General features: G+C 31.1%; 1 protein-coding gene across 2 annotated transcripts in view; it reads left to right on the top strand.

Moving 5' to 3' along the window:
• TRIM9_1 (E3 ubiquitin-protein ligase trim9) overlaps positions 1-24592 on the top strand; it is a 99152-nt gene that overhangs the window by 32559 nt on the left and 42001 nt on the right. The window contains exons 2-5 of one of the 2 annotated variants that reach the window (XM_051209014.1): positions 13727-13822; positions 19000-19233; positions 21316-21538; positions 21578-21640. In XM_051209014.1, coding sequence (XP_051074429.1) covers positions 13727-13822; positions 19000-19233; positions 21316-21538; positions 21578-21640 — 616 coding nt within the window. Of the gene's footprint in view, positions 1-13726; positions 13823-18999; positions 19234-21315; positions 21641-24592 lie in introns of both variants that reach the window. The other variant, XM_051209015.1, reaches the window with a different exon arrangement.

The raw sequence follows: 24592 nt of genomic DNA, 5'->3' as shown, positions 1-24592 counted from the left end.
GGAAGGTTGTTGAGTGGAAAAGAAGCATAAAAATACTCTTTGGTTAAATGTTCCTTTTTCATTTTGTTTATCTAACACAGTTATAATAGAGAATGACAGAGGGAGAGAGAGAAAGGATATGAGACAAGATTAGAAACTAACTTGTAATCGAATCGACATTGTTTTCAAGTAGAATAATACTGGTGTAATTATATTTGGTTTGTATATAGTCCCAATATTATTCTAAGGGGATTACTGATTAGATTTTATTTAGTAGGTTAAAGTAGAATATCAATGGGGTCAGTGTTTGAATGAGTTTTCACAGCAACCTTAAATGGAAATAACACACTAATTATGAAAACATTTGATATTGTCAACACTTGTATAGGCATAAACCATTATACAAACACACACAGAGATTCAGCTATAGTAGTTAAGAGCAATAATAAAAATTATGAGTCATTCAATTTGGTTACTGATTCAGAGACTAAGTAAGAAAGCGATTCACAATATATGTATTTTTTATATGTATATACCGGTCATGTACATGGTTAGAAGACAGGAATTATGTTATTGTCATTACAAAAATATTATTATTATTATTCAATACAAAAACATCTACTTGTACCGATTAGTATACCACCTGTTTGGCATTAAATTCAAATAACATCGACAATCCTGAATGTATATACACACACACATACACACATACACACGCATACATACATATGCACAAATATCTGTTGGCATGCAATAACACCAAATATATCTTTAAAAAATATAAATGATCAACTACTTTCTTAGAAAAAAAATTTGTTCAAGTCCTTCATTTAGTTCACCGGTTATAATTTTTCTTTTTGTTTATTCAAAGAAGAAAACTATTAAGGTTAAATATATTACTATAATGAAAGATTTATGTCAAAACGTATTTAGGTATGTTTAAGTAACATTTCAAGTTAATTGTTTAGATTAAGTCATATACAAAACAATAGAAATCTTATTACTTAATAGTACACAAGTACAAAAGCAGTTATGAATCATCGTTTTGATTTTAAATAAATAAACAAATAATCATTTTATATTAGTCATTGTATAAATTTAATGAAACATTTGTAATAATAATAATAATTCATATTGTATTGGTTATTTGAATGGTCCTATGGTTGGTTAGGTCTTCAATTGATCGGTCTCTTTTTTTGTTAGCATATTTACATCCTGTGCGGATTGTCTCGATATTACCATTAAGTCAAAAGCATTTTTAGGCAGAGAAAGCTGGCAGTGGGTAATAATAATAATAATAATTTTTAGTATAATATATATTGGGCAAAATTAATAATTTATCATTGTCAGCCAATATATATATATACATTAAAGGTAATTTATAAAACACATAAGTGGACAATTTCTACTATTCACAATAAAATAATAAGTGATATTAGGAAACTACCGAAATAATTAAAGTTAATTTGTATACACTCATATATATTATTCAATTAATGTGTGTCCTTGAATTCAAGAGAAATATTACTATCAGTATGGGGATTTGTGAAGATTGCCGTATTCCCAATTCCAAAGATTGCACAAGATCATGGATCGAATGGAGTTAGACATTGACACCATTGAATGACGGCTCAGTGGTCTAGAGGTTAAGCATTTGTGCGCGAAACCAAAGGTCCTGGATTCGAGTCCCATGTGCAGGATCGTGGATGGGTACTGTTGATGAACCCTATACTAGGGGGAGGCAAACTTCCAGTGTCTCATAGTTTCTAACGGTGGTTTGGCTTAGATCGACTCATGAAATCAACTGTGAAGAAATATTACTCTTTAGAATTTTGAAATTCAGTAGTTAGTAAAACAGATAAATACTGAGACCAATAATTTTATGTAGGTTTATTTTGGAATAGTGTAGAATGTAATTTTCGTTATAGATTCGCATTAACTGGTTAACAAATAAAGCAGAGTGAACAGTTGTTTTGTCTGGGTATGGAACTTTCAAAAAGTGCTTTCTCACGACTTCTCCTAGTAAAGTATTTATCACTAGTGAAATTGGATAGTAGCTTCATCATACAGAAAATTGATTGAAATTGTGAATTTATGTTATTAAATCCCTAAAGGTCTTAGTTTTGGGGCCACTGCTGATTATTTGGATGCGCAAGTCTGTAAAGTCTAGTTAATTACGTGAAATCTTTCGATATTCATAAGATAACAAAGTAATTACTACATCTCTTGACACAGTGCCAATACAATATCTCAATAAATAATAATTAACAAGTTGTTTCCATTTTCATAAGCCTCATTAAAAACATTTACACTTCATGTAGATTATTCGATTACATTTCTGTAGGTAAATGATAATTTTCATAGAGCTAAATAGAGTCTTTCCAATTTAAAAATGTATACATCATGGACCCCTTTTACTTGGAAAGATATTCCTTGTTTTTTTTTAGTTTTTGAATAAAAACATATTTTCATTCATCATTATGAATATGTATTCACTTGATTAAATGATATGATAATCCGAGTTTTCATCAATATTTCACCGTCTTTTCCTATGCAATTGTGAATAATCACAATTGATTGATCACTGGGTGGTGATCAATGTCATGCTTGTCTAGTCTTTATTAGTGCAGATTGAATGCTATCGATCATGTTGCAATGTGGCCATCAGTCTAGGTGACTCGACACTGCGGGCACTATGTATTGAGATTTAGATGGTGAATAATGTTCAGTGTTTTTCCTGTCAGTACAAAAACCTCAAAAAAATATTATGAATTAAAATGATATTATTATCTAAATCTTTTAATATGTTTTTAGTTATGCAACAAATGATATCCGATTGATGTGTTATAGGCAATAATTAGTTAAAACACGAAGTTCAGCGAAGGGATCTCTTTTCAACGAATTTATTATCACGCCGTACAATCGTATATATATGAAATTTTTTTGTTTTTTGTAAAATGTGAACACAATTAACCATGACGTAATAAAAAGATTATAATACTAGATTACGTAATGGGAATAGTAACAATAGATTTAGTGAATATAATAAGATGATTAAAATGTTTTTCAGATTGAAATCATGAGTCAGTTGAAGCTAGACCACCATTGAAAACCTGGAAGCACTGGACGGCCGTTTCGTCCTAGTATGGGACTCCTCAGCAGTGCGCATCCACGATCCCGCACCACGCGGGGCTCGAACCCAGGACCTACTGGCTTCGCGCGCGAGCACTTAACCATTAGACCACTGGGCCGGCATCCAACGGTTTAGTTGGTTAAGCGCCTAGCGCGAGACTGATAGGTCCTGGGTTCGAGCCCCGCGTGGTGCAGGATCGTGGATGCGCACTGCTGAGGAGTCCCATACTAGGACGAAACGGCCGTCCAGTGCTTCCAGGTTTTCAATGGTGGTCTAGCTTCAACTGACTCATGATTTCAATCTGTGAAATTTCTAAAAATCTCCACAAAACCCATTCTGATAAAATGTTTTTGTTATAATAATTAAAGGTCATAGAGGTGTAAAAACAAATAAGGTGATATCATGAGCATTTGCGAATAAAATAATGAGAATATAAGACATAAGTAAAGGGGGAATGCAGCAATAATAATAATAATAATATGATAATCAAAATAATTAAGGCCAAGGTAACAATAAGACGTACTTCTTTTGTACGCATAGTTCTGGTTTAAGCTCCTGGATGGTAAGAGCTTCGGCTACTTTTAAGAGTTAGATACGAAGATATCTGGGTAGATTTGAACGAATCATATAAACAACCTTAAAATCAGATTGTGGATCTGTAGAATGGTTACAGTCGATTAGGTGTTCAAGTACAAAACTCCTAACTGCTTTCCTTTCATACTTATAGAACCAAGCTGAGATATGTTCCCGTATCCGAGTTGAAAATGAGCGCTGGCTACGGCCATATATATACGATTGTACAGCTTGATGATAAATTTGTTGAGAAGAGATCCCTTCGTTGAACTTCGTGTTTTAATAGTTAGTTAATTAGTTTTAATTAAACAAGTAAACATATTAAGTAATACGATGAATTAACACGCAACATCTATAAATACTTCCTATTTTTATTCAGTATTATTTACAACATATTACTGAAACACTATTTTAGCCAATTATAATAATAAATAACATCTGTTCATTTCAATATATTTCTTTATATTATAATTCAAACTTATAAGTTGAATACAAAACAACCTTGCCATATTTATAACCCTCATTGTAACAAAGTAAATAAACACTTGATTTATAAGTGTTTCGAGATAAACTTCATGATATAATGAAAGAGATTTATAATTCAGGTGGATTTCTTTGTTCTCTGAGATAAATTATTTAATTGTGAAGATTTACTATTATTATGGATAAGATCCATGCCTGCTTCATATAGAAGTGAGCTTTTCTGTAATTTCACAAGTATTACATCAGTTTGTTCTGATAGCCTATCTTTATAGATTTTATGGTCTTCATTCACATTATTGTCTTAGTCGATTGACCGTCAACCTTGTTATTGACTGAACTCTTCTGTATAGGTTCCTTGTTTGAGTCTATGTCGATGTAGCTGTTAACTGTTATTTGATCTAGATTCCATGATACCATGATTCCATAGTATCTCCGAAGTTTCTATGGTCCAGAATTTCGACGTTTAACCAATAAATTGTTTCGCATATATGGTAGGGCAATATGTTTCTCGATTTTCTTGGTTGGTTTTTTGACAGAATGCGAAACAACTGAATACAGACTCATCGAAACAAACGTGCATAGACAAAAATGAGATTTTCATTCATGTTATTACATAACATGGATTTAGTCATTTTCATTTCATTAAGTTAATAATGTACTGACTGCCCTTAGTTAATGATATTAAATCTCATATTTAAGGAAAAAATATGTACCAGAAGGGACTTTGTGGAAATTGTGGTAATTTCAATAGTTGAGATCATGATTCATTTGAAGCTAGACCACCATCGAAAACCTGGAAGCACTGGACTGCCGTTTCGTCCTATTGTGCGAATCCTCAGCACTGTGCACCCATGATCCCGCCTCTCGAGATTCGAACACAGAACCCATCAGTCTCGCGCGCGAATGCTTAATCTCTAGACCACTTAGCCGACCAGTATCCAATCGTGTTAATGTCTAATTTCAACCAATCCACGAAATAAGCGACACATCCAACATTATCCTCAGTGATTTACTATCTCATTATAGACTCAGTTGAACTCCATTGGTCATTGCTTCTCACTAGAACTCCAGGAAATACCTCTTGAATTCAGTCATTAGTGAGCATATGGGTTTAGTATCAGAAGGGGTTTTGTGGAGATTGTAGTAATTTCATGATGGTCTATCTTCAACTGACTCGTGATTTCAACTATTAAAAATTGCTATAATATCCACAAAACCTATCTGTTTTTAAAATTTTATAGAAACTATTTATATTTTTTGTTTTGTTACTTAGAAGAAAATAATGATTTTTCCAAAGTTTGAACATTGTTCCTGTTTTAATGACATATTGAAATTTGTTAGTTTACTTGATAAGTTATATCATTTTTTCTTAAATAATTATCTTCAGAGATATTTTAGTAATGAAATTATTAGAATTTTGAAAGTTTCCAAATAACTCGTGTCTTTAAATTCATGCTAAAGTCTGATACAATGAAGGTTATGAATCTAATTTCGTCAGAAATAATCAGTTTACATTACGAAGTCATGATGTAATATATTACAACAGTCAGATTACCTTAACAAGTTATTAAATAAAACTGTATGAAAACTCAAGTATCTTTGAGTATTTTCGTTTAAACTAGAGGCTGATCTTAGTTAAATAATCGCTGATGACTGCGAGCATTACACAACTATATCATCCTTGTTTCGAACTCCTCAGTTGTGTACATTCACAATCCCATCAGCGGTCAAACACAGTAGCATCAGGTTTCATGGTAAGCGCCTCAGCTTTAGACTACTAATTTGACGTCTGTCGATTTATACTAACTTGATTTTGTATTGTGTAGAAAGTACTAAGAAATTTCCATCCAGGACTACATACGCAATGGATACCAGAATATTCAGATCTTGTTGTAAGCATAAATTTCAGACCACTGAGTGATAAATACTCATAGATTTAGTCAACTGAAGTAGTAGAGTGTTTTTAATCAAATATTTTCAGTGAGTTATGATGTCTTTTTACTACCAAAGAACACAGATTTTCACGTTCACTTTAATATTAGCCAACAGAGCGTGTGAATAAGTTGATAACATCTATGATTTTAATGGGATAATTTGATGAGTGAGTCTATGCATCATTTTTTCAATGTTACTGTAACCACGCTGCTTATTAGTTATTGTTGAAACGAGGAACCTTTTCAATTTCCACGACGTGAAGTAAGAACACGGTGATAACTAATGTTAAATTGTCTAGTTCTTTGTTCCCAAATTAATTCTGCCGATCAAGTTACAGTTTACTCTAGTTTATGTGGCGTGATATCGCGGTTCATTTTGATACAAGGTGCTTAGAAGAAATTAATAAGACTCTAGACCTTGGCTTTACCCTGGTAAGCATTAGTCTACAGTAGAAATCTCCAATTCCGAGGGAAACTTTTGTTCATTATAGGATTCTAAACAACATCACGTAGTGACACAGGTTGTGTCTTATCTATTCAGCAACAGAGTGACGTTTATAATGCATCCGTAGTTAGTAATGTTCAAGTTTTTACGCCTCGGACTTTAATATTAATCAAGTTCTCAGTTTTTTTTCTTTGGTTATATTGAACCAGGAATTTATATAATCTTTTTTCCAAGTTATGACGTGTGAATCGGTCTTCCAATTATACAAGATGACATAATGCTATAAAATCTTTCAAATATTAAGAGAATTCTGTGAAAAAATTTGCTTTCGGAGAAATCATTTACTTAAGCTGTACATTCATTTTTATGGTTGTATGTTAAATATATGTCTATAGAATGATAGAAAAGATTGCGTCATAATGTGATTCATGACTGTAAATATCAAATGAGGTTGTGTAATAACCGAGTGGGTGAGAGAAAAAGAGAAAGATGAACATAATTTACAGACCAGAATTATGAAAGATAATTATCTGATCGACAGATATGAAGAAAAATGAAAAAGATAAAAGTCACAATGATAACGACAATATTAATGATTGATTACGGTCTAAAATTGCAAAACATTGATTAAAAAAGCAAGACTATAACCTGCTACAGAAAGGAATTTGGGTCAAGGAAGGATGAGAGGTTGAACATATCTTTTTTGCAGGCAAAGTTCAGGCTTGAATTGGTGAATCGCCAACGCCTTAGCAGTATATAAGCTTTTTGATTCGGTCCCTCTTTGATTGCGTAGATTATTTTAAAGGGAAACGCCTTTGGAGTGACGTGTCTGGAGATAATAAGGTGTGTTTCTATTGAACTAGTGACTGTTTTGCATTCTCTTTTTAAAAGCCACTCCGGATAATGTTCGGAGATGCATTTGGAAAGTGACCGCTTTATGCGGCCAGTGTAATCTGCCCCATAAGAGCACGTAAATTTATTGATGCAAATCGATGGGTTATTTCAAATACTAGTTTAAAATTGATATCCAGTTGTAAATACGGATAAGATTCTTTAAAATGTTACCTATTCAGGCATAGGAGTCGTAAGACAAAATGATTGTAAGACTCTAATTGGTCACAATGTTGTATACTTTCTTATACGTAGGCACTAATCATAACAAAGAAAAATTGTGATACCTCGTTTAAATATCAGATGGTTTAAGGCAATTGAAAGGAATTCTTAAACTAATTTAGAAATTATTTGCTGAGCCAGACTATAAATATATTTCCAATCAACTTAAATCATGACATTACAGCAACTCTCCTACAATTAATTTCGATTATGATTAAATTTTGTTAAGCTCTTTTATTAACTAAGTTAACAGATAATGTTATTCGAACAGTAACAACTCATCTATTTCTTTGTACTATTATGATCAATATCTTGTCTGTATAAACGTGTACGCTTGATTACATGACAGTCTACGCACATATCTCTCTATAGCTTAAATGTTAATGTCCTAAGTATCGCTCGATGAATCATTCTCTTCCCCGTGTATACATGTACTTGAATCCTATTAATAGCCTTTGCTTCGCTGTGTCCTTATTCGAGTTGACTATAAATTCTCCTCGGTATTTGCTCGCATACACACATTTGCCTCTCTGCTTCAAATTCGCTCGATATGCAATTTACAAGTGATTAATCACTAAGTGATGATCAATGTCATGTATATCAGGTCCTTCCTAGTTTGGATTGAATCCTATCGACCAAGTTGCAATGTGGCAACTAGTCTAGGTGACTCGATATTGCGTGCACCATGTTGAGATAAGATGGCGATTGGAGGTAGTTAATAGGAAATCCTGTTGACTATCTTCAACCACCATCTAAATATTTAAATAAATAATTCAATTCAATAAAACATTGAATGAAATAAAATCATAAATAACCAATGTTTTTTTCTTTTGAATATGTTATTGCAAGTCGAATGAGTTGATACTGGACCATAAAACTTTATGAAGCAAGAAACAGAATAAGAAATAGAATTGTCTGTCACTTCTATCCCTTTTGTATTAATGTATAACATATTCTGGACATCTATAAATCTAAACTTGAAAATAATTCTTTTTTAAGTCGTTTAATGTTGAATTCAGTGAAAACATATACTCGTTCACTGTTATTCAGTCTACAAATGAAGTAATTTTAACATCTTATTACTTTATAGTGTCTAATGAAACAAAGCGTTTGTGATAAATATTTGAATGCTTTAAAAAACACAGTTGAGTAAGCTCCATTGTGCATGATGTATTCTAACACTATACAAATACATTTTTTTGGCATCAGTTATACTGCAATAACTTCAAGTTGTTTCTTGAGTTGTAAAAACTAGTTTGATGAGAAGCTGTAGTTGAATAATCTTTATGTGATCATGTAAATCAGGATACATAGTAAAATTTGTTTTATTTAGAGTCGGTTATACTTAAGTTATGGGTGACCAATAGCATTGGCGAAGATTTCCAACCAGTGAAGCCGTACTGCAAATAAATATATTATTTGACACATCATATAGCTGAAAATGAGCGGTAGAAAAGAAATTATTCGGAACAGGTTTGGATTTCTGAGGGAATATCAATTACCTAGCAATTACACATACACCTTACTGATTATTTTTACTTAGATTTATTTTAGGATAATGCTAATATTATGATAACAAAAGACCTGTCGGGTTGTGACTTTACAAATAATTGATTCCTGTTTATTTTACAAGGCCTCTCTCTAGCACATTGTTGTTAGGTCTGAAACTGAGAAGAAATAACTAGTAAGCGTTTTTTCATAAATTTTTTAAACGATTTCCAGGGTATATCAGTTCGTGATGAAAACTACGCTCAAGTCGTAGTTAAATCTGAGAATCAGAATATTTTAAAATTGACATTATGATTTTGTTATCGTGATACATGGTGAGAATACAAATTCAAGAACTCAAATTACTTTAAGAATACGGTGATGAATAAATTCAGATAAATAGAAATTCTCAGTGTAGGGTTGTAAAGATTGTTGAGTTTTGACTGAGATCATGAATCGATTAATATTAGGTTAATACTAATTATGTAGGAAGAAAGGTTATCAAAATGATTATAATCAGAGAGAGGATTCGCGGGTATTATAGTAATTTAATAGTTGAATTTATGAGTTAATTGAAGCTAGACCATCATGGAAAACCTGGAAGCACCGGATGGTCGTCTCGTCCTAGTATGGAATCCCTCAACAGTGCGCATCGAAGATCCCGCCTGTGGAACCGAACCCAGGACTTTTGATTTCACGAGCAAACGCTTAACTTCTAGACTATTTAATCAGCACTCAACAATGTTAATATCTGACGTCAACCAATCCACGATATTATGTGACTATCTTCCGTTGTTTTTGGTGTATAACTGTCTCCATCCAACACTGATTGATCTTCACTAATCACGGCTTCTCACTAGAATTACTTCCAGATTCTAGTCAGTACTGAACCTATGATAATTATCAGTATAGGTTTTCAATTGTGATCTAATATTGGTCTCAAAATAGAAATTCTTAAAATTTCATATAATACTACAATGAATTATGGTCATCGAAATTTTCAAAAAAACCATGCAGACTTCTACTAAATAATTTTACTTAAAACATTGAAAAATAAATTTTATTTCATTCATTAATTAAGTAGGTCTCTAAAATTTCTTTTAAATATCTTAGATAAAACTGATTAATGTCAAAATAATATAATGAACTCTTTACCTTTATAGAAACATAAAATAGAACGGAAACAGAGCAGTTATTTGAAAAGTTAAAATACTATCAATAATGTATGCATATGTATAATTAAATACGATTATTATTATTACTAGAGATTAAGGTTAGTATTTGAAGAACAAAAAGAAAATCTTCAAAGGTCATTTGTACTAAGTCTTCTGAATGGTAATAATAATGTAAGATGATGAATTATTATTTTTACCAAAATAGAATTTGAGTAGTTAGGTTAATTGAGGACATTCGAGTTGAATGAAGTAAGAAGAAAAAAAATTAATAAACAATAGTGATCAATTAAAATCAATTCAACTGATCATTGAATTTCATTTTGTGTGTATTATTTCTATTTGAAATGAAGTTTCAAATAACTTTTACATACTTAATATTCACAAGGAAAAATAGAATAAAATGATGGATGACTTCGAACGAGTTTATTACATTCATTTAGATTTATAAATAAGATAAATCAAGCTTTAAGCCTGAAGGCGTTGTGTAATTTTAAACTCGAATATTCGGTTATAGATCTAGTATATGTGTTACATATATATAGCTTATATATATCTGAGTATAATAATTTTGATGTATGCGTGTGCGATTTCATTGACAATCATTGTTTTAATGTTTAGCTGTTTAAATATGTTACTAGAACCTGAATTGATTATATTATGTAATAAGCAACCAGTCATTAGACAAATCTAGTTTGCCAGAACTGATAGAAGATTAACTGGATCGTAGAATGTGAGAACTTTAATTCCTTTGACAAAAGAAAAAAGGTTTAAAGTTGGTTTTTGTCTGAAATTGTAATGTGAATAAATCAGCAGTAATTTTTGTAGTTCGATTTACGGACTAGGCTTAGGCAATCGTTAGAAACCAAGAAGTATTGAACAGGTATGAAATCTAAGGTCAGTTAGTGATGTAAACTATAAAACTTAGCAATTATCACAAATTCTCCAAACTAACAAAAGTCTACAGCGAACAAATTTAACTGTCTATTTACTCTTACTCCGATCAATGATTTTATGATCGGATTATGTTACTTCCAACAACATAAATGATATGATCAAATTAATACGAGTATTTAGTTAATTCAATAGAATTACGTATTACTGATAAAATCTAAAGGTTTATTTTTAATGGTAGAGTTTTACTTTAAATCAAATACCACAGTTAAACGGTGAATCATTACTTTAGCAAATTTTTACTCTATTCAATGAGTTACAGTGTTTTCAATAATCCAGTACATATTATTGAAGAAAACGTTGAAGAAAGTGGATTAGTTTTTTAAAAATTGAAAGATTAGTTCTCGCTAATCGAAAATAGTATTTGATCGTAAAAATGACCGATTTTTTAATTCCTATAATTTAAACTAAATAAGTAAGAATAAAAATGGGACCTAAGTCACCACAGACTTAAAACAAGATCTTAGAATAAATGATGAACACGTTCAGGTCGAATATATAATTAAATCTTGCAGATCAATTAAAATGTTCAAAACAAATAATAATAAATATTTTAATAGTTGAGATCATTAGTCAATTGAAGTTAAACCACCGTTGGAAACCTGGAAGCACTGGACTGCCGTTTCGTCCTATTGTGCGAATCCTCAGCACTGTGCACCCATGATCCCGCCTCTCGAGATTCGAACACAGAACCCATCAGTCTCGCGCGCGAATGCTTAATCTCTAGACCACTTAGCCGACCAGTATCCAATCGTGTTAATGTCTAATTTCAACCAATCCACGAAATAAGCGACACATCCAACATTATCCTCAGTGATTTACTATCTCATTATAGACTCAGTTGAACTCCATTGGTCACGAGAGATCGAGAGATCCCGGGTCCGAATCTCGCGAGGCGGGATTTTGAATGCGCACTGCTGAGTCCCGCAATAGGACGAAACGCCCATTCAGTGATTCCAGGTTTTTCATGGTGGTTTAGCTTTAGTTGTTTCATGATCTCAACTATTAAAATTACTATAACATCCACAAAAACCCCTTCCGATGATAATAAATATTTTTATTGTTATATCCCTATGAGTTGAATAATTGTATTTCTGACGTTTCGTCACTTGATATAGGCCACCTCTTCAAAGTAAATAAAGAAGTGAATTACATTAAGTCACAAAACGTCAGAACTACAATTTTTCTACTCATTAAGATATAACAATAAATATATTTATTATTCACTCCCTACCCAATGCTTAACTTATTTGAAACTATCAAATCTGACCTTGGCATTGATACCTATAAACTTAAACCAAATGTTAATAGAAGTAAACATAGATTTTAAATTTGTTTATAATCACGAATGTTCTTTTAAAAAAACAACAAAAAGATTTTTACACTAAATGGTAAAGGCTATTTTACCTTCTTACATTCCTTCTCAAGAAAAAAAGAATCCAGTTATAAACAAATGAGGATGTATTACAATTTTTTTAGTTGTCATAATTTACATTATTAAGACTAAAGGAAATCATAACTACAAATACAGGAAATTATGAAGGTAATACAAATCAGTGAAATTAATGTTTAAGTGCTTTCATTAAGTAATTAAGGGCTATATTTATGGTAAATTTTAACATAACATTTCTAGTGTTTATTTAATGAATTGCACTGAGGAGTTTATGACAACTATTTTCAAAAGTATACTGTACTTTTTAATTTAATTACCTTACATTTCAGGTGAATTACATACCTGAAATCAGATAGAAGCACTAAGGAGAAACAATAAAAATTTCTGTTCTATTCTTTGGACAACGAAATGTGAATATTTCATAATATTAATAAATTTTAAAAGAAGTTAATGGTTTCTAGGTAGTGCGAAAAATAGTAATAAACCAACTATCGTTCTACTCATTTCAGGATATGTTTAATGTAATACTTGTAAATTTGTTAGCTACGCCTATATGTATTTCGGTACTGATTATATCAAGTTTGGAACTTAGCTGTTACCACTTAAAACCTCAGAGAATAATCCGTTGAACAACTAAGTACCAATATATCATGCATAACGACTATTTGTGTAATTCATTTTTAAATTGATTAATAGTGTTTATGCTAGTAGAAGATGTCGTGATTGAGTAATCAAATAGGCAAACGTTAGGATATTTAATTCATTCACTGTGAGAATTAAGCCCATTGTATTGTAGATTAATTAAAATTAGATATATCAGGTGTGTATGGTACGTTCAGAAAACAAATAGTTCATATATTAAAGATGTTCAGTTTTATGAAATATTCTTAAATTACACTCCACTTGTTTTTAAGTTTATTCAATGATATTTAAATTAATAATAATAGATTACATGTATAGAAACTCGGAATTAAAGTGAATTCGAAATGAATTTTTCATGTCAAGTGGTTGATTGATTAATATTATTTCACCTGTTTTTTATTTATTTTTATTTTCAAGACTGAACTATCTCAGTCACTTCAAGCACTATCAGAAAGAGCTCGTTCAGCTACAGAGCACATACAGCGTTTAAGATCGAAGTCAGAAACCGTTAATGTAAGTTCCTTTTCAGGTTGAATATAGTTAATATTTCATAATCAAAAAATTTATAATCAGTAATTACATATTATATCGTGGATGTGAGTGTATGTCTCTAATGATGTACACACTGATCTGAAGGTATGGTCTATATAAACATTATCATCAAATTGTTAGACAGTAAAAATGTTAGTTATTTTTTGACATCTCAAAAATCTTAACATATTTTAATTGATAAAATAATTTAGCTTTAGTTGATGGAAAAAATTAAAAGATAGACGGATAAATCACTAAAAAACCCGTAGCAAATAAAGCCCACTACTTAAAAAAATTATGTTTATGGTTTTCTAAATAAGTTTGGAAATCCAGTGTAGCAGCAGTAGGTCTTTATTTGTTTATTTAAACACATAAACATTGGTACAAGGAAGCATCAAATAGATGTACGCCACATAAATCTTTCTATTTGCGGGATACTGGTGCTGAGATATTGCCTGGGTGGCAAAACCTAAGTAGGTGATTTTCTTAGGCGGCCACTTTCCGAGCCTTTGATCTGAAGGTCTAATCCTTAAGGCAGTGGAGCAACGTCAGGAGATGCGGTTCCATGGTAGCCGGTGACCAACGATTGGTTCATACGCCATTTGTTCTCGCAGGATACTGGAGCCCATGTGCGCTATTGGTTTGGAATCAGGGTTTTTCAACTCCCCTAGGTGGACTCCTCGTGTCCACCAACCGGGTTAAAGCGCCGGACATTCACTTTTCCTCATCACAATTTCGTAACCAACACCCCCAATACAAGAAGGCAATGAGTAGAACTTTCCAGGCATTGTTTGCGTGCACGTGACCGTGTGAGAGCATTTCGAGAGGGAGAGCGGACTCTCCCCACTCTCGGCCGTGCCAGGGTATTTGGGGGCTGAAGGCAGGTCTAAACATTCATCAAAGAAAAAAAAAGATCCTAAAATATAACACAACGAGTACCAACCAAATCACATCTGATGGGAAATCTCTGGAAGAGGTGGAGACTTTCACGTACCTAGGCAACACTATTGATAAACAAGGAGAATATGATACAGATGCGGAGGCATGGATTGGCAAAGTAACGGCAGCATTCCTACAAGTGAAGATCTGGAACACTAAACAACTATTAGTTGGTCAAAAGTCAGAATTTCCAACTTAAACGTCAAGACAATTCTACTGTACGCAACTGTGACTTTGAGATCTATTACAACTATCATCAAAAAAGTACGGGTATTTAGAAACACTTGTCTACACAAGATCTATTGGCCGGACATCACCAGCAACAATCTACTCTAGTAGAGTACAAACCGGTTTTCAACTGAAGAGTAAATTAAGAAGAGATACTGGAGATGGATATAACATACATAGAGAAAATTATCAAACTTCATCACGAGGCAAGCCCTGAATTGAAATCCTCAGGGGGACATGGAAAGTCGCTGGCTTGGAATCGAAGGTAGATATAAAAAAAGAACAATATTTTGCAACAGCTTGAAGGGAAAACCCAGAATAGAGTTGGTTGGAGAGTCCTCGTCTGTGGCTATGCTTATCCACAAGGGTTAACATAAGTTAGTGAACAAGCTGAGATCACATGAAAAATAGTTGAGATTTGAACGTAGTTTCCATTGCAACCCAAAACAACTTCATGAACACTAGAATATTTAGTAGATTTAGTGATGTCGCCTAAAATATTACTCCGTGGTGTAACTAAAATTGATAGATAGTAAACAATGAAGATAACTATTAGAAAAGCGGATGATTCACCATGGGTCTTTCATGGCTTCTCTGGGGAAAAATATCAGCACAAACGTTTAGGTAAATAAACCATTTATCATCTACATCATAGACTGATTTTATTTAGACAACTACTGTATGTCAAGAAAAGTTGGACCGCTGTTTTGTTCTTGTATAGGACTACTTATTAGTAAGCACTCACAACTAAAAGGTGAATCGTTAATCGTTTAACTTAGGTCAATCCGTAAACCCTAAATTTTTAACGACCTCTGTGATCCCCTTACAATAAAAATTTATCGTATAATTTTATGATTACGTTTAGACTATTTCTATATCCTGATTCAATTAACCTAACTCTCGAAGTTTCCATAAAATAAACGATTTGTTTGATTATACATAAAAAGTAGGGTAAATATTTTACTGATAAAGCATGAAACTAAACAAGTCATATCTATCACTATTTATCAACACATTTTATACAAAATGAGAACTGATTAATTGATGGGATAATGGTCATTTGATGGTCAATTATTTATTTAACTTGTCTAATTTTATTAAATATGTATGGTGATATTATGTGAGTAAAACAGAGCAAAATATCATAAGTGTATAATGCTTCTAATTAAACAGCACATATTGACTTAAAAGTTACTCAAATAAAATGATCGTGATGTAAATATATTTTTTTGGGGGTGAGGGAAAGATGGTCAAAATATTATATAGTAATATCTACAATTTGACATGTGAATTAAGCTGGTAAAACATGATTATGAAGTTTCATCATGAGATTTTTTGATACTCATCATCAGGAAAAACTAGGCAAGATAGTAAGGTAAAACTAGCAGACAAATTTTTTAAATTAGATAAAATATGTATTACTGGTGATCAGTGCCAGTGGTCCGCAGATGTGTATCACCTTGTTTGTTGCATAGATTGTTTAGATCATTTAACTCCACTTTATTAGTCATGTTGTTCTTAATGAACCCAGAATATAAATTTTTTAGAATGTACTTGAAAGTGCCAAAGAGTTCTGACTAAATCATGGCTTTACACCATAAAACTAATGGGCTGTAAATTTTGACGACTCAGTTCGTTATACATTTCTGTTTCGTATAAGTTTCCTTACACCTAGTTTTACCTCTGCGCTATGACTAGTAATTATTTGTTATTATTGATATTTATTCACTCTTACTACTTGCCAAAGGTTATCAATCAAAAGCTATAAAATAACTTTTCTGAAAATGTAGATTAACTGATTAAAAACCTTAAGATAGCTACCGATAAACTATGCAATACTAGTTCTCATTTGTTTCCAAAGAGCTTGAAAAAGAAAGCATTTCTTATTATCAGAAGGGGTTTTGTGGAGATTTTAGAAATCTCATTAGTTGAGATCATGAGTCAATGGAAGCTAGATCACCATGGAAAACCTGGAAGAACTGGACTGCCGTTAAGTCTGTTTCAATAAATGAGAACATTTTAATAATTACACAAAAACACAGTTCGGATATCATTTAAAATTCATCAACTCAAAGATATATGTCAAAAGAAAAATATGGACATAAAAATTGAAATCATGATTACCCATTAAATAACTTCAATTATCTAGCTCTATGTTTTTCTATATTTTATCTAATTGTTGAAATTTATTTTACAAAAATAATTTTGTTTTCTGATTTTGAATTTCATAAAATGTAAATTAAACAAAACAAGAAAATGATTGATTCATTGGGTTTCAAAATTAATGAATAATTTTCAAATAGTGAAAATTCTAAAAAAAAATTTTCCCTTTTACGGAAAACATTTAACGTGATTGTAGATAAGATAGGAAAATTTTGTAAGCAATGATGGATAGTGGCTAGCAGTAGAATCCAGGACGCGCGTTTCATCCAGCTGACGAGTTCCAAATAGGACGAAACGCGCGCCCTGAATTCCACTGCTAGCCACTATCCATCATTGCTTACAAAAAGCTTGTGAATTAAGGCAATATTGAGGCATACGCACAGTATGCACATATGCCAATTAAAAGACTGATCAATTGCAGTCTTAAACCTCAATGGGAAGATACAAGCCAAACACTACCAAGTGAAGATAGGAAAATGTTTGATAAAACACAATGAAATAATTTTTTTAAAATATGTTTAAAAAACCACCTTATGTATATTACTAACATTTACGATGAAATATGTCAATACATTCCTTAGAATAAAGAGTGTCACGAGTTAACGATGCTTAAAGTTTGAGTGTCTATTGTATTGCGTTATTAATATTTGTTTCAGCTACTGATTAGCAAAGGGTTTGACAAACTAGTATATTCATATGTTTGTAAGCTTTTTTTCATTAGTTATTAGAGGAATTTAATTTGAATCTCACGAGGAGGGATCGTGGATGTGCACTGCTGAGGAGTCTCACGATAGGACGAAATGGCCGTCCAGTGCTTACAAGTTTTCCATGGTGCTCTAGCTTCAATTGACTCATGATCTCAACTATTGAATTTAATTTAGTGTAATTTTTTTTTGTTATCTTAATGACTTTATTCAGAAGTTATTTCTAAGTTAATTATTATCATTTATGAAGATTTGAACATAAAATGCACTAAGTAGAAAGTAAACAAAATTTTTATGTATACATTATTTATTATTTGCTATTGAGGAATCGATTCTTTTATATTCTGATATCAGCTTAATAGGTGTTTCATTCTAGTTCGCGACTTCTTAGCTTTTTATACTTGCCATTACTCAAGGACCTGTTACTTACACAAAGAGGGAATTCTTTATAGATGATTAATTTGAAACTCGATATTTCACATTTCCAGTCTGTCAGCACACAATATAGCGTAATAGTTATTTGGTAAGCTTATTGAATGACAGTCTTACTTTACTGTCATAACTTCTCACTAGAACTTTAGCACTTCATCTCAAAGTTAGTTGTTAGTATCCAGATGATTAATAGTACAATGAACACATTTGTAAAGTTTAATCTTCTGTACTAACTCAAACCCTTCGGAAAATCATTAAAATAACTGAAGATTTGGTTAATAGTTGGGTTTCGTAATCAGGTAAGCCAAAGAGTGATAAAGTGATGATCACTAAGATGAGTTTCCTAAATTATTACTTTTTTCTAAAATATTTCCTCATTCTTGAATGTAACCACATATGAAAGTTCATGATTCCATGTAGTCTAATGCAGATTTATTCAGTTATATAAAAGCGATACACTGTTATGTAATATTTTAGTGATACCATTCATTTAAACAGTTGGAAATGAGTGGGTCTTGCATTAAGCTTGTGGCTCACCAGTTGAGCATCAATTATACTAATCAATAATCCGTAGCTCAACACAAAAAAACTATTCATTGACCCAGTTGACAGTCAGTGAAATTTTTAATGAGACTTATTTATTTAACTTTCAATAACTGTGTTTTACACTCTGCACAAATTATTTTTTTGCAGAGAAACCTTGCAGATTCAGAAAAAGAACTTGTTGAACAACTAAACACATTGATTTCTGCTATTGAAACAAAAAAACAAGAACTAACAGAACGTTTACGAGACGAAAGAACCAAACGTATTCATTGTCTCAAGGAACAAATTAATCGTGTCACATCATTATTAACCAAATCAACTGGTCTTATTCAATTTTGTATAGAAATGCTTAAAGAAAGTGATCCGTCCGCATTTCTTTTGGTAAATTAATTCTTCATAACATATTCATGTTTCTAATTACCATATTATCTCATATTTGGTTAAAGTAATCAGAAAACACTACTAAGCAAAGGTTGACGGTGGCTAGCAATGAAATCCAGGGCGCGCGTCTCATCACCTAGATGTACCTGCATCTCCGAGTTGATGTTCACTCTGGAACTCGAACCCAGTACCGTTTGCTTCGAATGCTACGGCTTTATCCACTTGGCTACTGAGTCTTAATAGCCACTAACTTGTGCAATGAGGTGTAGTTAAAATTCATTTTGTATTGTTTGTCCCAAACACCAATAAGAAGATTCAAACAAACAATTGCAAATGAATTAAAAAACGTTACTGTTTTAATTATGAATAGTATTGAAGTAATCACTTTAGGATCGCTAAGTTAATAAGTTATAGTTCATTGTTTTTGTGAACCTTTGAAATTATATTTACTCAGAAGAAAACAAATACCAGTTAATGGAAAAAGTAATGACTAACAAACCAAAAATATTTTGTTATGCTACACTACTCATGAAGTAAAAGAGATTATTTTCTGAATACTAAATATGTAAGCTATTTATCAGTATAGGGTTGTGGAGAATGTTGAGTTTTGATTGAAATCATGAATCGATCAAGGTAAGACCACCTTTGAAAACCTGGAAGCACTGTACAGTCGTTTCATCCTAGTATGGGACCCGTCAACAGAGCGTATTCACGATCGCGCATACGAAACTCGAACCCGGCACCTTCGGTAACGAGCGTGAACGCTTAACCTCTAGACAACTGAGCCGGCATCCAACAACGTTAAAACATTTGTCAGTTTGATTCTTTAAATGAATTAATTGATCGTTTTGAATAAAACATGAGTTGTGATTTAATATGAGAATTGTTGGTTTGAGATGATATGAATTATAAAGGCTAAAATTCAAATTCCCTTGGAATTATCTCTAAAGAAGCGTTAAACTACAATGTGCCAGAATATCAGATACAAATTTGAATTCAGTAAACACAAAGTATGTTTTTGAGCTTCAAATTAATAAACAGGCAGAATAATTTTAATCTGCTTAATGCCAATAGTTCTGAGGATATATATATATATATATATATATATATATATATATGAGTATATTTCAGAAAGTATGGCGACTTAATTTATAGTTCGTGAAGTATAGAAAATGAGGTCGGAAGTATGAAATTGTTCAAATCTGTATTTAAAAAATACTTCTACCTAAGCTCCATATCATATTTCTTCTTCACCTCGATGCATGAGTAGATAAAAGAGTACTAGTTATTGGATTGTAAATCAAACTTATTCATCTCGAATGTTGTTGAAATAAAATCCCTCCTACATCATTAAAAGTAATAGAAAAAACCTAATAAAACATTACAACATCTGACCATTAATTGTGATATATCCAGTATTTTCCTAAGAAAATTATATTCAGAAATAATAATCCATTGAGAAATATAGTTATATAAAAAAATACTTTGTAAATAGTCTCTCACTATCGGTTTTATTGATTTCATAATGTTCTCTAGGATGTGAAATATTTGTACATACTGAAAAATGTTTGAGAAGTTCAGTTGATTTTTCAATGTTAAACAATTTCTATTGTATATACTAATATGTTTGAATATTAACAAAATAAGCATATATATCTATGGCATTTAAATAGTTGAATATATCATTAATTTCCTGATAAGTGATACTGATGTTTACAGTTTGCAGTAATTAATCATACATATATATTAGTATTCTTTATTGATAGAATACATTATTGCTGTTACTAGGTGGTAATAACACTGTTTATTACAGATCACATGGATATCAAATATATCTGTTACAGGTTGAATACAAATTAGATAATACTTTTTTTGACATTTTCATTATGACATTTTAATATAATTTTAATTTATATTAAACAATAATTATCAATGTTTATTCCAATAAATATCCATTGTCTTAGACTAGCCATATTGATTAAATATCATATGGAGAATGTATAAAAGTAAACCAATTACTTAGTCATCTATTAAAATATTTAAGTATATAGTTATTTTAATTCAAATATTTTTACATTTTAGGTATCTCAATCACTTATCACACGTACTCAAAATGCAGAACAAAATTTTATACAAGAACTTCAACATACTTCATCCACTAATGATATTACTGGATCTTTATTATCACTTGCCTTATCATCAAGTAAAGATTATTCACATCATTCACCTAAGAAAAGAACACTTAAATCAACTGAAGAGATTTCTGGTAAATACAACAATCCTGCTAGTAATGTTAGTGGAACAAGTACATCTAATCGATTAAACAAAACATTGGATTTATTAGGTGTGAATAGTGTTGATGCAATACATCGAGCAATTTTAAATTTAGGTTTAGAAGAAGATCAAAGTAAGTAATAAAGCTTTATTGTGAAGAGATATCCCTTACAATATATTAAATTGTATATTTTAAAACCTAGAAAATAGTTTTATCTAATTAATAATTAATGGATATTTTGAATCACTGATCTTGATTAAAAACACACTTCACATTCTACGATCTCTAAGATATTACTACCATAATTTAATCGTCAACAAGTAAGAAAGTTTCAATTTTTATCGATTAACTGAACATATCAGAATGACGAGATTAGATTTAAATAAAATATCTTCTATTTTGTAATATTTATCGATTTCTGATGCTATGTGCTCAGTAACCTAAATGGTTACCTATTCCAAACTGTAATTGAGATTTACTTAATGTTCTGAAAAAAAAGATTAATTCAGTGAATTATTAAAGAAAACAGTTTTTTTTCTCGAGACGAATACAAAGTTAAAGTTGTTTCCTGCAATAAGAAAATTGATTTATCACAATCTTAAATAAAATAAACGGTTCGTAATCAATATATATCGCCTTACAATATTTTCAAAGAAAAAAAGAACTGGACAGAGTAGTAGTGTATAACAACAACGAAAACAAAATGCAATCTAACTAAAAGGTAATTCAGCCAAATAAATAATTCAACTCTTATTTATTGTCAAAAAAGAAGGTAAAGCTTAAAAAATGTTACATGATCTATTCTATATATTAACTCATTAATAATTGATTACTTTAGGATAAGCTAGTTTACTTTAACTACTGATGTCACTAAGGTAGGTAATAATAACAAAACATAGTTCCCATCATAGTACAGTTTGAACTCGATATCCTAGTGGTTAAGCGCTCGCGCGCGAAACTGATAGGTCCTGGGTTCGAATCTCACGAGAGGCAGGATCGTAGATGCGCACTGCTGAGAAGTCCCATGCTAGAACGAAATGGCCGTCCAGGTTTTCCATGGTGATCTAGCTCCAAATGACTCATAATTTGAATTATTGAAATTACTAAAATCTCCACAAAACCCCTTCTAATATAATCTGTCCTGAAAGTGTAAATAAACTAGCAATTAATTTGTGAATATATCACGTTTTAAATTTAATAAGAATGAATGAAATGTATTTGCATACAGTGAAGTAACTAATTAACATGTTCATGTTATATTTAGTTCATTTTCTTCGTATAGAACTATTTACTTCTTATTGACAATGAGCTTGTAATCACTTTTTTACTATTAATTTCAAAATAAAAAATGATTCTTATGTATCATCTAAAGTTTGGTTATACCACTTGAAAAATGATTTAATCTGATAAAATCAACTTTATCATTGTAGTGAAATGTAAAAGTGATCATAGAGTTACATACAGAACAGAAGCAAGAAAATTTCATCATTTATTGTTATAAGAAAATCATAATGATACTAATTGGTAGTTTGAAAACTGATTGATTGATGATAAACTAGTGAGAAATAGCCTTATCATAAAACAAAGAAACATCTAAAAGATCTGCATTATTAAAAATACTGTTATATTTGATAGTTTTGTCTGTTGATTTAATGAATGATTCTTGTGAAAGTGTTCAAAGTTAATTATATTCATATTTCTACAATCATATCACCTAATGTTGACATACATAAAGTATAAGTTAGATGTCTAGCTTTGTATTGTATCTGGCAAGAATAAATGAGCTCACGGAAAGTTGTATGACTGAATTATAACTTAATTATGAACGTATACTTTATAATATGTCCGTCAGAAGTAAAAGATCTTTCTCATCTATATGAAATCTCTATAAGTTTCTATCTACATATCCAACTATATATATAAACTATGAGTTAGCTAAGTGCAATTACACATACTCACTAATATACATGATTATTGATTAAACTGGCTTTCAGTCTAACTTGTATCCTTATTATTCACAGCATAAAGGATAAATCAACTATTCCAAATCTGTCCAATGAAAATGTTAATATATGTATAATATTAGATTTGTATGATATATCTTTCTATAATATGAAACATAGAACATAAGAGCTGAAATAAAGCAGAATTACCAACCGAATGTTAACTAGTCTGTTATTACATATTTCTTAGCTTGGTTTTTTAATCAAGGTTATTGCTTCTGTTATTGTTGTTGGTCGCCTTCTTGTTTCTCATTTACAAATCCCTTTTTCTCCTTAACAGTTAGTTTATTTACTCATTTGTCACGTAGAATAAACTAGTAGGAGGTGGTTGACTATATTTCTGATTTTCATTTTGTTCATTTTAATAAATTAAAATAATTATAATTTCTTTATTATTTATAACTTGTTTGTCATATATATATCACACTATTACTTACAAATGCATTTGGTTTTTTGGTTTTAGTTTGTACGTTATTGCTGAGGACAGACTAATGGCATTGTTTTTCTGAAATACAAATAAATAGACAAGATAATAAGAATAAATTTCTCAGTAAGTAAACCCAAATAACCCCACGAGTGGGATCGTGGATGCGCACTGCTGAGGAGTCCAACAATCGGACGAAACGGCCATTCAATGTTTCCAGGTTTTCAATGGTGATCTAACACTGATCAATTCATGATCTCAATCAAGAACTTAAGTTTTAATTCCCACAAAAAGTTTAGTATAATTTGATCACTGATTATATGTATACATAAATTAAGATTTTTGTAAGTAATCAGCGGAGATTAAACAAAGTTGTTCACATTGACTGATTATTGAATAATATCCAACGTAAGTTAACAACCAGAATAAGTATTTCAGTCTTGAAGAATGTCAGTCATTGCCTAAGTAGCTTAATGACAACATTTATTTGTGAAATTAGGTAATACGTGCTCGAATGTTATATGAACTATTGATTTCTCTCAAGATTTCAGGTGGTTTCAGTAAACGATTGCAGTTATAACTTCTTGTCAAATGAATTTACCGACGTAATATTAAAGTATTTAAATTTTTAAGTAGAATTTATTTTTTATCAGTATA

This window comes from Schistosoma haematobium, chromosome 1 (genome assembly GCF_000699445.3).
Source record: "Schistosoma haematobium chromosome 1, whole genome shotgun sequence".
NCBI lineage: Eukaryota > Metazoa > Platyhelminthes > Trematoda > Strigeidida > Schistosomatidae > Schistosoma > Schistosoma haematobium.
The sequence above is the reverse complement of the archived record's forward strand: the minus strand, read 5'-3'. Positions and strand labels throughout refer to the sequence as shown.